General features: G+C 38.1%; 1 protein-coding gene and 1 long non-coding RNA gene across 4 annotated transcripts in view; one reads left to right on the top strand and one right to left on the bottom strand.

Moving 5' to 3' along the window:
- KNTC1 (kinetochore associated 1) overlaps window positions 1-21,159 on the top strand; it is a 70,369-nt gene that overhangs the window by 3,289 nt on the left and 45,921 nt on the right. For all 3 annotated transcript variants that reach the window (XM_005904685.3, XM_070386257.1, XM_070386258.1), the window contains exons 4-20: window positions 3,806-3,921; window positions 4,770-4,848; window positions 6,267-6,344; window positions 7,842-7,876; window positions 8,112-8,222; window positions 9,199-9,292; window positions 9,657-9,709; window positions 9,923-10,038; window positions 10,536-10,587; window positions 11,112-11,210; window positions 12,327-12,370; window positions 12,476-12,541; window positions 12,634-12,709; window positions 17,355-17,480; window positions 17,571-17,660; window positions 18,046-18,099; window positions 19,406-19,467. In XM_005904685.3, coding sequence (XP_005904747.2) covers window positions 3,806-3,921; window positions 4,770-4,848; window positions 6,267-6,344; window positions 7,842-7,876; window positions 8,112-8,222; window positions 9,199-9,292; window positions 9,657-9,709; window positions 9,923-10,038; window positions 10,536-10,587; window positions 11,112-11,210; window positions 12,327-12,370; window positions 12,476-12,541; window positions 12,634-12,709; window positions 17,355-17,480; window positions 17,571-17,660; window positions 18,046-18,099; window positions 19,406-19,467 — 1,351 coding nt within the window. The remainder of the gene's footprint in view (window positions 1-3,805; window positions 3,922-4,769; window positions 4,849-6,266; window positions 6,345-7,841; window positions 7,877-8,111; window positions 8,223-9,198; window positions 9,293-9,656; window positions 9,710-9,922; window positions 10,039-10,535; window positions 10,588-11,111; window positions 11,211-12,326; window positions 12,371-12,475; window positions 12,542-12,633; window positions 12,710-17,354; window positions 17,481-17,570; window positions 17,661-18,045; window positions 18,100-19,405; window positions 19,468-21,159) is intronic.
- LOC138991488 (uncharacterized) overlaps window positions 1,824-21,159 on the bottom strand; it is a 64,875-nt gene continuing 45,539 nt past the window's right edge. Inside the window, exons 3-4 of the long non-coding RNA XR_011467455.1 lie at window positions 12,568-12,764; window positions 1,824-4,530 (exon numbers count right to left, since the gene is read on the bottom strand). This is a non-coding gene — a long non-coding RNA (uncharacterized lncRNA). The remainder of the gene's footprint in view (window positions 4,531-12,567; window positions 12,765-21,159) is intronic.

Consider the following 21,159-nt stretch of genomic DNA (forward strand, 5'->3'; position numbering starts at 1 on the left):
AGTACCAGATGGAGAGGATACTGAGATGATCCTTTCTGTCAATAAGTCTAGGGAAAAGCATACTAGGAGAGCAACAGTTGATTTGCAGGGTTTTTGTATTAGTAGAAAACGGCTTCCCTGGTGGCTCAGTGGTTAAGAATCTGCCTGTAATGCAGGAGACACAGGTTTGATCCCTGGATCAGGAAGATCCCCTGGAAAAGAGCATGGTAACCCATTCCAGTATTGCCTGGAGAATCCCATGGACAGAGGAGCCTGGTGGGCCACAGTCCATGAGGTCGCAGAGTCAGACACGACTGAAGCTACTTAGCACACACGCATGTTCAAGTTCCTGGATCTTATGCATAATTTCAATACCATCAGGAAATATTTGAATACTTCTAGCACTATATATATTTAAAATGTGCTTATGAATGAATTCCTATTGGATTAAAGAGCTTTAAGTATGTATATGCAAATATGGATTTAAGAGTAAACTAAGGGACAAACAAGTCAGTGGTTTTGTTGGAAAATAGGTGAAAATATTGTGAAAGTTTTTCTGAAATTTTTGAATGGTTCTATGAAGACCTACAAGACCTTTTAGAACTAACACCCCAAAAAGATGTCCTTTTCATTATAGGGGACTGGAATGCAAAAGTAGGAAGTCAGGAAACACCTGGAGTAACAGGCAAATTTGGCCTTGGAGTACGGAATGAAGCAGGGCAAAGGCTAATAGAGTTTTGCCAAGAAAATGCACTGGTCATAGCAAACACCCTCTTCCAACAACACAAGAGAAGACTCTAAACATGGACATCACCAGATGGTCAACACCGAAATCAGATTGATTATATTCTTTGCAGCCAAAGATGGAGAAGCTCTATACAGTCAGCAAAAACAAGACCAGGAGCTGACTGTGGCTCAGATCATGAACTCCTTATTGCCAAATTCAGACTGAAATTGAAGAAAGTAGGGAAAACCACTAGACCATTCAGATATGACCTAAATCAAATCCCTTATGATTATACAGTGGAAGTGAGAAATAGATTTAAGGGCTTAGATCTGATAGTAGAGTGCCTGATGAACTATGGACTGAGGTTCGTGACATTGTACAGGAGACAGGGATCAAGACCATCCCCATGGAAAAGAAATGCAAAAAAGCAAAATGGCTGTCTGGGGAGGTCTTACAAATAGCTGTGAAAAGAAGAGAAGAGAAAAGCAAAGGAGAAAGTATCTGAATGCAGAGTTCCAAAGAATAGCAAGAAGAGATAAGAAAGCCTTCCTCAGCGATCAATGCAAAGAAATAGAGGAAAACAACAGAATGAGAAAGACTAGAGATCTCTTCAAGAAAATTAGAGATACCAAGGGAACATTTCATGCAAAGATGGGCTCGATAAAGGACAGAAATGGTATGGACCTAACAGAAGCAGAAGATATCAAGAAAAGGTGGCAAGAATACACAGAAGAACTGTACAAAAAAGATCTTCACGACCCAGATAATTACGATGATGTGATCACTGACCTAGAGCCAGACATCCTGAATGTGAAGTCAAGTGGGCCTTAGAAAGCATCACTAGGAACAAAGCTAGAGGAGGTGATGGAATTCCAGTTGAGCTATTTCAAATCCTGAAAGATGCTGCTGTGAAAGTACTGCACTCAAGATGCCAGCAATTTTGGAAAACTCAACAGTGGCCACAGGACTGGAAAAGGTCAGTTTTCATTCCAGTCTCAAAGAAAGGCAATGCCAAAGAATGCTCAAACTACTGCACAATTGCACTCATCTCACACGCTGGTAAAGTAATACTCAAAATTCTCCAAGCCAGGCTTCAGCAATATGTAAACCGTGAACTTCCTGATGTTCAAGCTGGTTTTAGAAAAGGCAGAGGAACCAGAGATCAAATTGCCAACATCTGCTGGATCATGGAAAAACCCAGAGAGTTCCAGAAAAACATCTATTTCTGCTTTATTGACTATGCCAAAGCCTTTGACTGTGTGGATCACCATAAACTGTGGAAAATTCTTCAAGAGATGGGAATACCAGACCACCTGACCTGCCTCTTGAGAAATCTGTATGCAGGTCAGGAAGCAACAGTTAGAACTGGACATGGAACAACAGACTGGTTCCAAATAGGAAAAGGAGTACGTTAAGGCTGTATATTGTCACCCTGCTTATTTAACTTAAATGCAGAGTACATCATGAGAAACGCTGGGCTGGAAGAAGCACAAGCTGGAATCAAGATTGCCAGGAGAAATATCAATAACCTCAAATATGCAGATGACACCACCCTTATGGCAGAAAGTGAAGAGGAACTAAAAAGCCTCTTGATGAAAGTGAAAGAGGAGAGTGAAAAAGTTGGCTTAAAGCTCAACATTCAGAAAACGAAGATCATGGCATCTGGTCCCATCACTTCATGGTAAATAGGTGGGGAAACAGTGTCAGACTTTATTTTTCTGGGCTCCAAAATCACTGCAGATGGTGACTGCAGCCATGAAATTAAAAGACGCTTACTCCTTGGAAGGAAAGTTATGACCAACCTAGATAGCATATTCAAAAGCAGAGGCATTACTTTGCCAACAAAGTTTCGTCTAGTCAAGGCTACGGTTTTTCCTGTGGTCATGTATGGATGTGAGAGTTGGACTGTGAAGAAGGGTGAGCGCCGAAGAATTGATGATTTTGAACTGTGGTGTTGGAGAAGACTCTTGAGAGTCCCTTGGACTGCAAGGAGATCCAGTCCATTCTGAAGGAGATCAGCCCTGGGATTTCTTTGAAAGGAATGCTAAAGCTGAAACTCCAGTACTTTGGCCACCTCATGCAAAGAGTTGACTCACTGGAAAAGACTCTGATGCTGGGAGGGATTGGGGGCAAGAGGAGAAGGGGACAACAGAGGATGAGATGGCTGGATGGCATCACTGACTTGATGGACGTGAGTCTGAGTGAACTCCGGGAGATGGTGATGGACAGGGAGGCCTGGCGTGCTGCGATTCATGGGGTCGCAAAGAGTCGGACACGACTGAGCGACTAAACTGAACTGAATTGAGAGAAATTGAAGTGTTTTTGTGAGAAGAGCTGAAAAATTAATGAATTATTTTAAAACAAAACTTAGCTGAAAAGGAATTAGAAGGTATGCACGTGAGAACAAAATCTTGATCTCAACATGTAGGAGGAAAACCCATATTTTGTGTAATCTTAGCATATCTACCCTGATGGGGCCACAAGATTCAGTTTCACCAATGGAAAGTGAAACTCTGTCTACATATAGTACTCTGTGTACAGATATTGCTAGTGAATAATTTTAGTTATAAACAATTTACGTTCTACTGCCTTTTGTCTTAGTCTTCCCCTTGCAGTCTTCACTTCCCCCTGGCCTTCTTGCTTTTGTGCAAACAATAACTTTCTCACCTCCTTCAAATTTTTGTTCAGATCTGACAAAGGGAGCTGTCCTGAGCACACCAATTAATACCACATGGCTCTTCAGAGCTCTCTTTCCCTCCTCTGCATCACCTTTGTTTGTGTCATATAATTAGATTGTTATGCTGACTGTTTATCATCTATTTCTGCCTTAGCATTTGAGTTCCATGAAGATGGGACTCTTGGTAATATTCTCAGATGTATACAAAAGGCCTTGAGCAATGCTTAGCCTATCAGTGCTCAGCAAATATTTATTGACTAAGAGTCAGTAGCATTCCTTTTGCCATTAATCACTACTTTCCTGAAATATTTAAAAGAAGCTTCTTAAATCGTTGACTTTTAATAACAAAATTTGCAATTCTTTGTATTGAAAATAAGCATTTTTGGAGGAAGCTTGGCATAACTTTGATTTGAAATTTTCAGATACTGAAGTGGATGTAGTTGGCCTGTGTCAAGAAGGAAAGTTTCTTTTGGTTGGGGAGAGAAGTGGCAACCTACATCTTATTCATGTAACGTCAAAGCTAACATTACTCACCAATGTAAGAGCTTGTTACCTTGTTATGTTTTTCATCTTCATTATCTAAATTCTGAACTATCTCTTAGCTAAAAACTCTAGCAAAGCTTTGCTTGATTTGTGTTTTAAATTACAAGAATAATGCTTCTTAACGTTGAATTTAAGAATCATAGCTTAGAAACTGAAAAAAATGCATAACCTGAAAGTTGAGAATTACGTTTTTTTGGGTGGACTTTCTGAGAACTTTAAGCCCAGGGGCAGTCTCTCAAGATAGCTCTGAGGGACTGCTCTGAAGAAGTAAGAGAGGAGCTAGGATATATAGGAGTTTTGCAAGACAGACCATATAGTTGGAACATCAAAAGAGTACTGTTAACTAAAGAAAATCAGGTATCTCAGGTTAATGAATTTAGTGTTTTCTATGTATGGGAAGATGCAAGAGTGGGCTCACTGAAATCATTCCTTGATATGTGCACCTTTACCACCCAGGGCCAGTATCAGGCACTTCCCCATCCAGAGTCCCTTCCGTGTACACGTGGGAGTAGCTGCCGTGGCTGAGGGCTGGCCAGTGGGCAGCCTGTTCATCTCCATCCTGAGTTCCCTCATGGCTGGATGTGGCTGCAGCATCCTTTGTTTGCTGAAATGGCAGGCAACATTTTTTAATCCACAAAACATGACATAAGTGCAAAATGGAAAAATTACAGTTTGAAGACTGTATACTTGTCCATAACAGTTTTCCATTTCAAGACTAAAATGTTTGGGATATAGGTAAAATTATTGCTAATGATAATTGATAACCCTCGAGTTTAAAGAAAATAATCTTTGATTGTATTTTTCTGGGTTTAATCTTATCATTTGATATTAATTTGTAATTAGGCATTTGTTCAGAAAGCTAACGATGAAAATCAGTGTACTTACCGGAATCTTGTTATTGAGAAAGATAGTTCAAGCGAAGGTAAGTTTTTAAATTTCTTTTTTAATATCTTCTTAATAATGTTCAGTCAAAAAATCAGATTTGTACTTAATATATTAGGTAAATTAATTTGCACTAGGTGGCTCAGTTGGTAAAGAATCCGCCTGCAATGCAGGAGACCTGGGTTCGATCCCCTGGAGCAGGAAATCAACCCACTCCAGTATACTTGCCTGGAGAATCCCTGTGGACAGAGGAGCCTGGCGGGCTATAGTCCATGGGGTCACAAAGAGTGGGACACAACTGAGTGACTAGCACTTACACAAAGTTAAACTTTTGGGGTGCAATTAATATTGTTTTAAAAAAAGTTTATTTTAGATCTTTTCAGAGGCTTAAATGTTAACTCTTCTTAAATAATATATCCTAAACTTTTTTATAGTTTTAAGAGTTCTATAGATAATTAAGGATACATAATATTCTTTTAAAATGTTGTTATGGATTTTAGTATATTTATTATACTTCTTTTTTTTTAATTTTTTAAAATTAATTTTATTTTATTTTTAAACTTTACATAATTGTATTAGTTTTGCCAAATATCAAAATGAATCCACCACAGGTATACATGTGTTCCCCATCCTGAACCCTCCTCCCTCCTCCCTCCCCGTACCATCCCTCTGGGTCGTCCCAGTGCACCAGCCCCAAGCATCCAGTATCGTGCATTGAACCTGGACTGGCATCTCGTTTCATACATGATATTTTACATGTTTCAATGCCATTCTCCCAAATCTTCCCACCCTCTCCCTCTCCCACAGAGTCCATAAGACTGTTCTATACATCAGTGTCTCTTTTGCTGTCTCATACACAGGGTTATTGTTACCATCTTTCTAAATTCCATATATATGCGTTAGTATACTGTATTTATGTTTTTCCTTCTGGCTTACTTCACTCTGTATAATAGGCTCCAGTTTCATCCACCTCATTAGAACTGATTCAAATGTATTCTTTTTAATGGCTGAGTAATACTCCATTGTGTATATGTACCATAGCTTTCTTATCCATTCATCTGCTGATGGACATCCAGGTTGCTTCCAAGTCCTGGCTATTATAAACAGTGCTGCGATGAACATTGGGGTACACGTGTCTCTTTCCCTTCTGGTTTCCTCAGTGTGTATGCCCAGCAGTGGGATTAACAAACGTTAACTGGCCTTTATTTTGATGTAGCTGAGATTATTTTTTTCTGGTGAATGAAGTTGGGTTTATAAAAGTTTCTAAGAAGTAATTTTGCTTTTACAGATAATTTACCAACTCTCTATAAATAACTTTTATCTGTGTTGCTACTATATTATTTGGTTATTAGACTTTAAATGAGCAAATGGACATATTTTTAAGCTAGGTCCAGACTCTGATTTAAATTTTTTATTGATGTGCCTTTTAAAGAAGCTGGCTTGATTTTATTTTAATAGATACCTATTATATGCTGCTGCTTACAAACAATGGACTTTTTTGTATTACGAACCTTCAGCTTGTAAAAATTCAACAAGGTAAGTAATGTATTATTTTCTTATTACTGATTTGCAGCGAATTTTTTTTTGAGCAAAGGGCTCTTTTTTTATCAATAATTTTATTAATTTTTTGTTTTCACTGGGTCTTTGTTGGTGAGCGTGTGCTTTCTCTATTTACAGAGATCAGGAATTCTGCTCTCCTGTCGCGATGTGCAGGCTTTTCATTGTTGTGGCTTCTTTTCCTGTGGAACACGGGCTCTAAGGGGGCATGGGCTTCAGTAGTTGCAGTTCCTCAGCTGTAGAGCACAGGCCCAATGTTGTGGTGCACAGGCTTAGTTGCTTCTCAGCATGTGGGATCTTCCCAAACCAGGAATTGAACCTGTGTCTCCTGCATTGGCAGGCATAGTCTTTACCGCTGAGTCACCAAGGAAGCCCCACAGCAATATTTCTTATGTGTTTTCCAAGTAATTTTAACATAGTCTCTTCGAGAATATTTTAGTGTAACTCCATTCTTTGATACTGGGCATACTTTGAGTATTCGTAACATACTTATTCTCCAAGTTAGGGCTGCAACAGAATCTGAAGAACTATTTATTTATAGCCTTCAAGGACTTTACAACTTAGTCGGAGAGACGGGCGATATGCTAACATAGTAATAAATGCTTTTTGTTGAAATGAATGAACCTGTAAACTGAAATGATTGCATTAATAATTAATAATACAGAGCAGTAATCTCGAGTGTGTTAGTGAATTGTGTGGATCTTATATCCCTCTGAGCTGGCAGAGATTGAGGAATTGATTCTAGGCATGTATTCAACAATTTTTTTTTTTTTAAAGATCTACTATGTGCTAAGAAGGCTTCTCAGGTGGCACTAGTGGTAAGGAACCCGCCTGCCAATGCAGGAGACATAGGAGATAAGAATTCAATCCCTGGGTGGGAAGATCCCTGGGGAGGGCATGGAAACCCACTCCAGTATGTATGCCTGGAGAATCCCATGAACAGAGGAGCCTGATGGGCTACAGTGCCAGGGTCACAAAGGTCACAAAGAGTCGGACCCAACTGAAGCGATTGAGCATGCTTGCACACATGTGCTAAGGATGTGCCAGATGCTGGGGCTATGAGGAGATTTAAGGTACACAGTTCTCTAAAGTTTGATGAAGGAGCTGGACAAGTGAAACTGCTCTTCCAAAAGGGAGTGCAAAGTGTTGAGGACATCACAGGTAGCACTTCAGAGCTTGACTAGGAGAGTTGGGACAGGGAGAAGACGCTGAGTAGGAAGAACCGTGGTGCGTGAACGTGTGGAGAGGCCCTATAAGGATATAAGACACGCTGGCAGGTGCCCTGAGTACAACATGCCATCACAGTTTATTTCTTTGGTCAAGGGCAAAACTGAAAAGTCACCAGCACTTTATTAATTTCTGACCAGTTGTTCTTCTCACTAGATTGTATATAATTTCATCTTGACACAAAAGGGGAGACTTGTATGTATTTTATGTCATACTATAAATTTAGCCTACTTTGTCTTTTTCATGCAGCGATTGAAAAGGCAGACTTCGATACAGCTAAGAAGGTAAGAAGACAAGACCACACTGTCTTCTTAAAACTTAAATGCCAGTTTAGGAAAGTGTTTCTGCATAATTGTCTAATGGTTGATTTGGGGGAATTAGCATAATAAAACATTTTAATGACATTCCCATTAAAAGATACATTTGTAACTGTTGATTTAACTGATTTTTATCAATCTTTCCAAGGAGTTTGGACTATGGAGCATATATATAACATTCTTATTTTTTTAAATCTTGCAGTTACAAGGACAAATCAAGTCCAGCTGTATTTCTACTGAGAATTATCATACTCTCGGTTGTCTCAATCTTGTGGCTGGTGATTTAGCAAGCGAAATCCCTGTGATAATTGGGGTAATTCTTTTTTTTATAAAATTTCAAATTTCTTTTTCTGAAACATTTCTTCATTAAAACATAGTTTTGGTAAAATTGTGAATTTGTAGTGTATAGCAGAAACAGGGAAATTAGAAAATTTCATGAAATTAACTCAATAGAGTTAACTAAGTTTCTACATGGGAAAAACTATTGCATCTTTATTTTCACTAATCTCTACTTGACATTTAGCATGTCTTTAAGTTAGGGCTTCCCAGGTGGCTCAGATGGTAAAGAATCTGCCTGTAATACAGGAGACCTGGATTCGATCCCTGGGTCCAGAAGATCCGCACAAGAAGGGAATGACTTCCAGTATTCTTGCCTGGAGAATTTCATGGAGAGGAGCCTGATGGGCTATATAGTCCATGGGGTGGCAAAGAGTTGAGCAACTAACACTTTCACTTTTCACTTCAGCTATGAGTGCAACAGCAGCAAACAAAACATCTAATATCATATTCGTGGAGTAGGCAAAAATTCTATATTGAATTATATTATTACAGCATTTACAACATGTTTGCTTGCCAAATTTATATATTAAGCAGGTATTTTTCCCTATCTAGTGAGTGTATCCTGTTCAGTATTTCATCGGGCGTCAAATAATTTGAAATGAATATTTATGAATTTTTTTCAAATAGTAATTATTTTAATGACAGTACTTCATCAAGCACTGTATTTATCTCATAATTCTAGAGGAAGTCTTAAAGCTTATCTGGTGTCTCTAAGTTGCCTGAACGTGCCTGCTCCTTGTTAAATGTTCATGTGGTAGGAGTTCACTTTTCTTTTCATTCTGTTCTCTTGAAAACTAAGAGAGGAACAGGATGATAACAGCTAGCTGAGCTTGAATATATATAAATATATTTTGAAATTAGTCACATGTACAACTTTGATGTTTCTACCTGGAAGAGAACTTGGGTCTGAAACCAAGTTTGTAATTGACATACTGTTTTCACTTCTGTAGGGAACTGGCAATTGTGCACTCTCAAAATGGGAGCCAGATTCTTCCAGGAAAGGGATGACAGTTAAGAGTGTTATTGATTCAGAGATTATCAAAGGTAAAAATAAGTTAATGAAACTACTTTTGGTAATTGAAAGTGAGTTGTTATTTTCATGTCAATATGCTAAGTCTAGCATGTGGCCCATTTTAGCAAATAACTCTTGCAAACAAGCCAGCTTATTAGTCTGTGATTGTCTGCATATTTGACTTCTTGGAGCATTGCTGTTGTTACTCTTCATTTTGGGAGGTTTTTTGTTTTAGTAGTCATCCAGAAAAGTAGAGGGGAGGAAATAAATGGGAATGGAAACTTCTTGTTTAAGTGCACTTCTGCCTCTTCATAAGTATGTTAGTTTACTGTCTTAAATATGGCGATACATAACCCAGAAACGTAGTCCTTACACACCTTGCTTTCTCTTTTGTAGGTGCAAAGAAGTTCCAGCTAATAGACAACCTACTTTTTGTTCTTGATACTGATGTATGTTTCTGATATTTCGCCTTAAGTATTTTCACTTGGTTTTATATTTAACAGTGGAAATGTTGTTAAACTTTACCAAGACAAGGACTTTAGCTGGGGTGAATTACTGTCTTGTGTAATGTACTTTATTTCAGTTACATATCAAAAGATAGATTCCCAAATGTAAATTTTTAGCCATTAAGAGATTGTATCAATGAAATGTCTCTTTTGCAGAACGTGTTGAGCTTATGGGATATTTACACCCTAACTCCCATATGGAACTGGCCTGTCCTTCATGTAGAAGAGTTTCTTCTCACCACAGAAGCAGAGTCACCTTCATCAGTCACCTGGTACATTATGACACTCAACATTGATTTCCCTTCTGTTAGAACCAGGTTTCTTGCCTGGTTCTGATCAGATCTTTGCTACCCCGTGGTCTGTACAATCCATGGAATTCTCCAGACCAGAATACTGGAGTGGGTAGCCTTCCCCTCTCCAGGGAATCTTCCCAACCCAGGGATCAAACCTAGGTCTCCCTCATTGCAGGCAGATTCTTTACCAGCTGAGCCACCAGGGAAGCCCCATTATGTGTTACATTACAAATAACACTGTGAACAGACTGACAGGGTAAAGACCATTTCATTATTAGCCATTAAGAACAAATGGGTTACGCAAAAAGCTCCAAATGAATGTGTTAGAAAGAGTGTCAGTCTAGGCCATAAACACTGAGAAGTCAAATTCATTATCTTCTGTGTGAATAAATTTTTATACAAGGATATCACTTTGACTTAGCTTATATCTAGCAACTGGCTTATGTGATTCACTTAAACCTTCTTTTCTCTTTCAGGCAAGGGATTACAAATCTCAAATTAGTGGCTCTAACAACTACTACTAATAAGGTTTGGGAGAATTTATTTCACATTTGTCCATATTATGTGTTAGAAATAGCATTAATACAAAACTAGTTGTTAAGTAGTGCTTGAAATATATTAGCTCTTAGTTCACACAGGTACTTGACAGATCAGAAATAACCCTGCAGAGCTCTTTTTTCTCATCTAAAAAACAAAGTATAAATCTCTGTTCCATACTTTAATTGGAGCATTTCCATAAGAAAATGCTTATTATAGTGATACTTCATACTTCTGACACTGAGGAATTACATTTGCCTTACGTTTACATTTGTCTTCCAAATTACATTCGCCTTAGGTTCAAATTGTAAAATGGACTCCAGGTAGCAGATTTAGAAGATGGGATAGGATATAATTTTATATGTAACCTTTAAATGATACAGTAACAGATTTACTTATTTTTTCAATTACCTTTGTATCAAATGTTTTCATCTATGTCCTGGATTGTAAGTGCTATCTTGTGCTTAGAGGTTTATACTGACCTAAGAAATTCATAGCTGTCTTGTTTTTCTTAGATGAAAAACCTTGTGGTCTGTTCATTACCTGCGATGGAAATACTGTATTCTTTGGAAGTATCTGGTATTTCTTCTCTGGTGCAAACAGGAATTAGCACGGTAAACTGACATGTATTTTGAACTACTTTATAGCAACAACAGCAAAAACAATTAAGAATAACTGAGTCAAGAATGAGTGGAACCTAGTGGAATACCTGGATAGATCTCAGGTTTATAACCATATTTATTGTTATCATAGGTCTTGAGCTACATTTATTTGTAGGAGGTCGGTTTTCATTTAAAAAGACAAGAAAATTAATTGACTAAGACATCAGTCAATTGCATATTCAATTTTCTTGTCTGTTCACAGGGAATATAAATAATTGTTAATTTGGGAGAGGTTATCACTTTTTACTTATTTTTTAACTGTTATCCTAAAAAAGTTTTTTCTTACTATGTTTCATCTCTTTTTTATACATATGCCCTGTATTTTTTCCAAACCATTTGGAAATTACTTTCAGACATCATAACCTCTCATCTCTAATTTCAGCAGGTATCTCCTAAAGAGTCAAGCCATTCTTCTAAAACATAGTCATCACACTCACAACATTTAACATTAATGCAATATTATTGTGAAATATGCCATCCAAATTCAAATTTTACCAATAGTGCCAATTACTTGAGAACTTTTTTTTTTCCTGACCTAGGATTCAGTCAAGATCACAAATTGAATTTTGTTGTTGTGGTCACGTGGTGGTTTACTTTAATCTCTAAAACTTCCCTAGTCTTATTTTGGTCTTTTCCGACACATTTTCTTGAGTACTAGTAGAATGGTTGAATGTTCCTCCATTTGGATCTGTCAGCCTCGTCATGATTAGATTTGTGCTAAGCTTTTCTGGCCAGGATCCTGCATAGGTGATGTTGTGTCCTGACTGGATCACATTAAGGGACTCAAGTTTACTCATCTTGTTATTGGTGCTGTTAAATTTGATCACTTGGTTAAAGCAGATCTACCAGATTTCTTCCTTGTAAAGGTATACGTTCCCCCTGATAATTAGTAAGTAATTTCTGTGGTACTATTTTGAGACTGTGGGAATATTCTTTTCTTCAACAGTTTTTCCTGGTAATTTTAGAATCCATTGATGGATAATTTCTGCCTAAACCAGTTGTTACTGTAGTAACTATAAAGTGAATTGATACCATTTCTCAATTTTAAACATGTTTTTGCTCTTGTAGGATACCATATACCTTCTGGAAGGAATTTTCAAAAATGATCCAAGGTAGGTCACATTTTGTTTATCAGATGCATCATTAAATAACAGCATAGTTAAAACTTATTTACTAATATTAAATGGCAAATGTCAATATTAAAATGTTTTTTTCAGTTTGTCTGAAGACTCAGTCTCCGTTTTAGCACTCAGATGTCTTACAGAGGCTTTACCAGAAAACAGGTAACTTCTTTTTTTCTAAGCCTTACCTTAATGAAAGACTTGACTTCTCTGATTAATAAAAATTTTACTGAAATTTCTTTTCAATTTTTCAGATTGAGTCGGTTACTTCACAAACACAGATTTGCTGAAGCTGAGAGCTTTGCCATTCAGTTTGGACTAGATGTTGAGGTAATTATTCATGTATTCATTCATGCATTGAAAGCATTTCTTCATGTACTAGCGGCTGAGGAGACAAACAGGTAAAACATGATTGAGATTTAGTGTGATCAGACCTGTAATTAAGATATGACCAAATAGAGTAAGGGATTCAAAGGAGATACTGAACTTTTAAGTAGGGTGGAAAGACTTCCTGGAGGAGGTAATTTTATGTCCTATCTTGAAGATATTCCTGATAGTCCTGGGAGAGGAAGGGAATTCTAAGTATTAGGACACATGAAGAAAGTGAGGGATGGGACTTTCCTGGCAAACCAGTGGCTGGGGCTTCACCAACCAAAACAGGTGGGGTTGCAGGTTTGATTCCTGGTCAGGGAGCTAGGATCCCTCATGCCTAGAGGCTGGAACACCAAAGCATGGAGCAGAAACAACATTGTAACAAGTTCCGTGAAAACTTAAAAAAGAAAAATTCATCCCTTATTAAGAATTCACACAGATATTAAAAAGAAAGAAAGTGAGGGAGTCTTATGGTTTCCAGAAACTCCTAGTAATTAGTCAGGACTAGCATATAGGTTCACTGTGCATAGAAAGAAAAGGAGATGATGGAGAAGAAGGTCAGAGCCTAGAGGGCTTTGTGTGCACTGCAGAGGATTTAGGTTTTGTTCTGCAGGTGATAGGGAGCTACTAAGAATTTCACTGTATAAAGAGGGGAAATTGATAATGGGATTGAACCCGTATCTCAGTTGGAAGACTGAGCCAGTGCAGCGAGGTAGAGACATACAGGAGGGAAGGCCAAGAGAGGTGTGTAGAAGGTAGAAGCAGTGGGGCTCAGTGATCAAACAGGGTGATAATGTTGGGAAGGGACTTGCAGGACTCTGCTCAGTACACTAGTTGGAATGTGATGATATGACTTAAAATGAAGAGTGTTGTGGAAGAGTTAGGGATAACATATAAAGGGTTCTGCCTATGAACATTGCATGTGTGACTTCCCTAGTGGCTCAGTGGTAAAGAATCTGACTGCCAATGCAGGAGATATGGGTTCAATCCCTGGTCCGGGAAGATCCCACATGCCGGCGGGCACCTAAGCCCGTGTGCCACAACTATGGAGCCTGTGCTCTGGAACCGGGGAGCCGCAACTACTGAAGCCTTGTGTGCCCTAAGGCCCACACTCCCCAACAAGAGAATCCACTGCAGTTCCATGCAGAGAGTAGCCCCCACTCACCGCAACTAGAGAAAAGCCCTCACAGCAACAAAGACCTAGCACAGCCAAAAAATATAAATAAATAAATAAAATTATATGTTTAAAAAAACATTGCATGTAAGGGATCTTATAAAATGAGGCTCTCTGATAGGAACCTGGAGAGTGATCTGAGCTGAATCTGGAGGTGGATAACACAGGGGAATGGCTCAGACCTCTCAAGGAGAATGTGGAGAGTCAGAAGAGATCTGAGTATGAGGTACAGGGCACCACCACATGGGACATAGAGGAAGAAGGGCGATGAACACATTTGGGAAGAAACCCACACAAATGTGCAATTGAAGAAGCCAAGGAAGAAGAAACTTTGAAGTTTAGGGAGGAGAATCCCTGGCAGTCCAGTGGTTAGGGCTTCTTGCTTTCACTGCTGAGGGCCTAGGTTCAATCCTTGGTTGGGGAACTACGGTCCCATAAGCCATGAGACGTGGCCAGAAGACAAACAAAAAGTTGAGTGGAGAGTGATCAGCAGTTGCAAATATTACCGATAAAATCAAGCATAAAAACTGAAAGTTGTTGAATTTGGTGATTAGGAATTCATTGATAGCCCCTGAAAAGTCGTGGTAAGTAATGAAGGAGGGAGCTTAGTGGTAGTGAAGAACTAATATTTCCTTTGTGGGTGGTGAGTATCCACCTGTTTGTTGTTTAAAAAATGTAGCATATTGGGGACTTCCCCACTGATCCAGTGGCTAGGACTCCAGTAATCCCAATGCAGGGGCCGGGGTTTGATTGTGGTTAGGGAACCAGATCCCCACGTGCTGCAACTGAGAGCTTGTGTGCTGTAGCTAAAGATCCCGTGTGCCACAAAGACCTGGCGTAATCAAATTTTAAAAAAGGGAATGGAAAAATGTAGCCTTTTATATTACATAACAACCTAAATGGGAAAAGAACTTGAAAAAGAGTAGATGCAGTGCATATGTATAACTGAATCATTTTGCTGTACACCTGAAATCATCACATTGTTAATCAACTATACTCCAATAATTAAAACGTTTTTAAATATAGCATTTTAAAACACACAAAAGAATTAATTCCATTTATTGTTTAAAAGTGTATATGAGTAAAGAAGTAAGTAAGTTAATGGGATAAAAAGCACCAAAATTAAGATAACAGATACTTCTAGTTCAGGGAAGGAGGATGACATGTTTGGAAGAAGAGAATGGGATCTTAAACTATATTAGTAATTGCTGCGGCCAGCACAGCAGGTAGGGAATCGAAAGTGGTCAATGCACAGTTTGGGAAAAAGAAACTAGAGACAGAATTGAAGTCTTAAAGATGGGACTGGGAGACTGAAGACCTCTTGGGTCAAGAGCCCCGTTCCTTGGAGCCACATCACTTTTATTTAGTGTTTTGGCAAGCAGAAAGTATCTTATGTTACCATAAAGTCCGCCTTCTGTGTCCCTGGTCATGTCTCCCATTTTATTGATTACTTTAAACTATCTTTGTTATTTTCTTGTGCAAGGGCTATCACCTAGCTGGAGGTCATAGACCTGAATATGCCTTGGGAAAACATCTTAGTGTGTGTACAAGCAGTGTTCTGAGCTTGCGCTGACCCGGCACTCCAAGGTCCACACTATGTTTTTCCTTAGCTTAGCAGGGTGTGACAACCCCAACTGATCAACCCGATGTACTTTTATTTGGGTGATGCTGTATTGCTATATTTTGCTTTTATTCTTTTCCCATGGCTATTTTCTCATGGCTTAGCCAGAGCAACAGGCGGCTGACTATTAACCCTGCAAGTAATGTGCTTTATTTTTTTTTATTTGAGTGATAGATATACAAATATTTGTTATATTATTATCTTGTTAAACATCTGAGAGTTTCTAATTTTTAAAAAGGTAAATAGAGCAAAAAATCAAAACCAGTGAAAGGTGTTTTCAGGTACTGGAGACACAGAACTAGAGAAACTACTCTTTTATATCTTTTTATTTTATTTTTCTCTTTTAATAAAAAAATGGGTGTACATGTGTTCATATGTACATCATGTATACATATCATTTTTAGTTTTCGGAACCAGAAAGCCCACGTTAAAATTGGTATTTTGTTTATAAGAAAGGAACCTGAAGTACTTCCCTGGCAGTCCAGTGATTAAGACTCCATGCTTTCAAAGCAGGAGGCTCTAGTTTGATCCCTGTCGGGAAACAGATACCACATGCCACATGGCTAAAAGATAATTAAATAAAATTAAAAGAAAAAAGAAACCTGAAAATTTGGCTTTGTCTATATTCAAGTTGTATCTAGCAGCTAAAGAACCTTTGATGGAAAACTAGACATGAAACATAATTGTGTGGTCATCTTCTAAAAACCAGCTCCATTTATTAAAAAAATTTTTTTTAATTAATTAATTTGGCTGTGCTGGATCGTAGTTGCAGCACACGGGGTCTTCAGTCTTTAGTTGCAGTATGTGGGATCTTTGGTTGCAGTGTGCGAAGTCTTAGTTGTGGCATCTGGGATCTAGATCTTTGATCAGGATCAAACCTCGGCCCCCTTCATTGTCAGCACCGAATCTTAGCCACTAGATCACCAGGGAAGTCCCTCAATTAACTTCTGGACAGCATAATTTCAGACCTTCTCTTGAGTTTCAGGCTTTTTGGAAGGGGTTTTGAAATTTTTGTTCTGTTTATTTATTTACTTTTGGGTGTGCTGGGTCTTCACTGCAGCATACTGGTTTTCTCTAGTTGCAGCACATGGGGGCTGCTTGTAGAGCACAGGCTCTGGAGTGTGCAGGCTCAGTAGCTGTGGCTCATGGGCTTCTCTAGTTGTGCCGTGAAGGCTTAGTTGCCTCATGGCATAGGGATCTTAGTTCCCTGACCAGGCATTGAACTTGAGTCCCCTGCATTGGAAGGTGAATTCTTAACCACCGGAGCACTTGGGAAGTCCCAAGTTAAGTTTTCTCAGCCATACAATAGGGATCTTAGTATTTACCCATAGGATTATGATGAGGTTCAAATGCTTACTTAGGTTTTTATGAGAATTCACTGAGATAATTCACATAAAGCTCTTAGTACACTACTGGTCACATCTAGTGAGGACTCAGTAGAAATGATTTATGTAACTTTGCAATCTGGATTACCTTTCAGTTATCTAAGTGTTACCTTCTTTAATGCTTTTTTTTTTTTTTTTAATATTTATTTTTATTTATTTACTTGGCTATACCAGGTCTTAGTTTTGGCATTTGGGATCTTTAGTTGCAGTATGTGGAATCTAGTTCCCTGACCAGGGATTGAACCCAGGCCCCCTGCATTAGGAGCACGGAGTCTTACCCGGTGGACCACCAGGAAAGTCGCAATGCTTATTCTTGAACTGCATGAATACTCACTTTTTTCTTTTTTTAGTATACAGCATAAGGTTTCATCAACAAGTGTTATTTTGCTTCAGACTTCTTGATGTGGCATGTTTATATTACAGCTTGTTTACAAAGTAAAATCAAATGATATATTGGAGAAACTAGCTTTGAGTTCTCTGGACACCAATGAGCAGACTAAATGGCAAAAACTTGTAAATGAAGCCAAGGAAAATCTACATAAAATCCAGGTATGTTTTCCCTGTTGTATACTGGAATATTCAGATTGATGGACTGATCTGCATTGTGTTGCCTTACCATGTCTGGCATTCATGCAACAGGATGATGAGTTTGTGATGAATTACTGCTTGGAGGCTCAGTGGATAACCTATGAAACCACCCATGAAATGCTAAATTATGCCAAAACCAGGGTAAGTTTTTCTAATGTTTGTTCATGTTAGTTTGTCTTATACAAAAGAAATAATTTCCAGAAAGCTGAATTGTTTTTATATCAGTTTTTAAAGTGCATTTTTAATATACATATTTTTTCCAAATGATGCCATTTTTTGCTATAGATTGTTCTTCTCACTGATCTTTGAATGAATACTGTTGCTAGTTAAATTCCTTAAAATCAAGGTGTAACATGGGCAAAATGTGAGCTGTTTTCATGCAATGCATTATTTTTAAGATATATAATTTCTTTATTCATCTCAGTTCAGTGCAATTTAATTTTTAAAAATGATTTTTTTACTTTAATTCACAGAATGGAGAACCTGACATAGCCAATATTCTAACTATGTTTCTTATTCATCTTAGCTTTTGAAGAAAGAAGATAAAACTGTTCTTGTCTATTCTGATGGCTTAAAAGAGGTAATTGCATTAGATTTATAGGTTAATTTGGGGATGAATGTACTAATAGAATATGCTTTTGAATTCAAGATAGGTCTGTACTTTTTCAAGAGCAAGTTACTTTAATACATTTTTCCATATTGCAAAATGGGATTAATAATAGTACTTAAGGGTTATTTTGAAATCAAATGAAATATTTCCTCTTAGGTATTTTTTTAGTGATTGCTACCTCAAATAATTATAAATTATGATAGTTATGATGGTGTCAAAAAATATATGTGTGTGTACATGTACATACAGATCTTCCTAGACTTATGATGGGGTTATGTCCTGACCAACCCATCATTAAGCTGAAAATATCATAAGTGAAAAATACATTTAAGGGACTTTCCTGGCAGTCCAGTGGTTAAGACTCCGTGCTCCCAATGCAGGGGGCACAGCTTCCATCCCTGCTCGGGGAACTAAGATCCTGCATGCCGCATGCAAATAAAGAAAAGTACGTATAATACACCCAACCAACTGAACATCGTAGTTTGGCTTCGCCTACGTTAAATGTGCTCAGAGACTTACATTAGCTAGAGTTGAGCAAAATCATCTGACTTAAGGCCTACTTTGTAATAAAGTGTCAAATAGCTCATGTAATTTATTGAATACTGTACTGAAAGTGAAAACACAAAATGGTTGAAAGGGTATCAGTTGTTTGGGATTATGAGGCTGAAGGGGAGCTACAGCTTCTTAATTCTTCCCAGCATAAGAAAGTATTGTCTTGTATATTGTCATTAACACAGGAAGAGATCCAAATTTGAAGTGTGGTTTCTATTGAATGCATATTGGTTTTCCACCATCATAAAGTCAAAAAATCTTAAGTTGAACCATTGCATGTCAGGGACCATCTATATAATTTTTAACTCTTATCTTAAAGTAAATGTTTAGTATAATCCAGCTAGGTTTTACCAGAAGGTCATATTTATAAATCAGTGGGAAAACTAATTGATTTTGAAAGACACTTTCCCTGCTAAGCTTTAGGCACTTCCTACATCATCCATTGGGATTGAAACATTTGGAAGGCAGATTTAAAGGCACAGTTCATATACAAATACTTTCCTCTTTGCAGTTTTATTGCAATGACTGTGACTGGAAATGTTTCCATCAGTCCAAGTTTTATGTTTTGTGTTAAATAAAGGCAGTCATATTTAGGGGTATTGACCTGTAATGCAGGATAAAAGGAAAATATGCGCAAGATTTCTAAAACAGAATGCCTAATTTTGGGTGTTATTTATTTTAATGTTACTGCACACAATATTCAGACTGTTGGGTTTATTTTTAGGTACTAAGGGCTCATGCAAAATTGACTACTTTTTATGGAGCATTTGGACCAGAAAAATTCAGGTGTGTACATTTGGACTGTCATAAAAGATACAGCAATGCTTTGTATGAATTTGTGTTTCTAGGGAGTGAATGATGGAAAATGTTATCCTCCCTGCTAAACTTTAGGCACTTCCTACCTCATCCAGGTAAGGCAGACCACCTTACCTGCCTCCTGAGAAATCCGTATGCAGGTCAAGAAGCAACAGTTAGAACCAGACATGGAACAACAGACTGGTTTCAAATTGGGAAAGGCGTCCTCAAGGCTGTATATTGTTACCCTGCTTATTTAACTTATGTGCAGAGTACATCATGTGAAATGCTGGGCTGGATGAAGCACAAGCTGGAATCAAGATTGCTGGGAGAAACATCAATAACCTCAGATGTGCAGATGACACCACTCTTATGGCAGAAAGTGAAGAAGAACTGAAGAGCCTCTTGATGAAAGTGAAAGAGTTGAGTGAAAAAATTGGCCTAAAACTCAACATTGAGAAAACTAAGATCATGGCATCCGGTCCCATCACTTCATGGAAAATAGATGGGGAAACAATGGTAACAGTTAGAGACTATTTTTTGGGAGCTCCAAAATCACTGTAGCCATGAAATTAAAAGACGCTTGCTCCTTGGAAGAAAAGCTATGACCAACCTAGACAGCATATTAAAAAGCAGAGACATTACTTTTCTGACAAAGGTCCGTCCAATTAAAGCTAAGGTTTTTCCAGTAGTCATGTATAGATGTGAGAGCTGGACTATAAAGAAAGCTGAGTGCCGAAGAATTGATGCTTTTGAATTGTGTTGTTGTTGAAGACTCTTGAGAGTCCCTTGGGCTGCAGGGAGATCAAACCAGTCAATCCTAAAGGAAATCAGTCCTGAGTATTCACTGGAAAGACTGATGCTGAAGCTGAAACTCCAGTACTTTGGCCATCTAATGTGAAGAACTGACTCATTGAAAAAGACCCTGTTGCTGGGAAAGACTGAAGGCAGGAGGAGAAGGAAGATGGCAGAAGATGAGACGGTTGGATGGCATCACTGACTCGACGGACATGAGTTTGAGCAAGCTATGGGAGTTGGTGATGGATAGGGAAGCCTGGCGTGCTACAGTCCATGGGGTTGCAAAGAGTCAGACGTGACTGAGCGACTGAACTGACATCATCCATTGGGTTTGAAACGTTTGGAAGGCAGATTTAAAGGCACGTACCTTTGGCCTTAGCAATTCATTTCTGGAAATTAATTCTATTAGATATACTAACGTGCACCAAGAAAGCATTTATAAATATGCAGTATAGCTACTTCAAACATAAGTTTATTTATCGTGATAAACTAACAATGAAGGAAGCTTTATTTTTTTCCTTGTGGCTCTTCAGTTATTCCAGTACTTATTAAACATTCCACCTTTTCAGTGCTAACTGAAAATGTTACCTTAATTACATATTAAAATTCTCATGTGTGTTTAAGTTTCTGGAATATAATTGTGTTCACTTGATCTCATCTCTATTCATTCACCAGTATCCAATAGTTTTAATTAATGTAGCTTTAAAGTGTCCTATTAACTGATAGACTAGTCTCACTATGCTTATTTTCCAGAATTTGGGGGATTACTCTTTTCTGTATGAAAGAGTCAGAATCAGCTTATTCAGTTTTTTAAAAATCTTATTTTTGTTGGATTTTTTATTATTTTTTAAATGGGAATGTGCTGAACCTAAGATCAATTTGGGG

The sequence above is a fragment of the Bos mutus genome, chromosome 17, assembly GCF_027580195.1.
Source record: "Bos mutus isolate GX-2022 chromosome 17, NWIPB_WYAK_1.1, whole genome shotgun sequence".
NCBI classification, from domain to species: Eukaryota; Metazoa; Chordata; class Mammalia; order Artiodactyla; family Bovidae; genus Bos; species Bos mutus.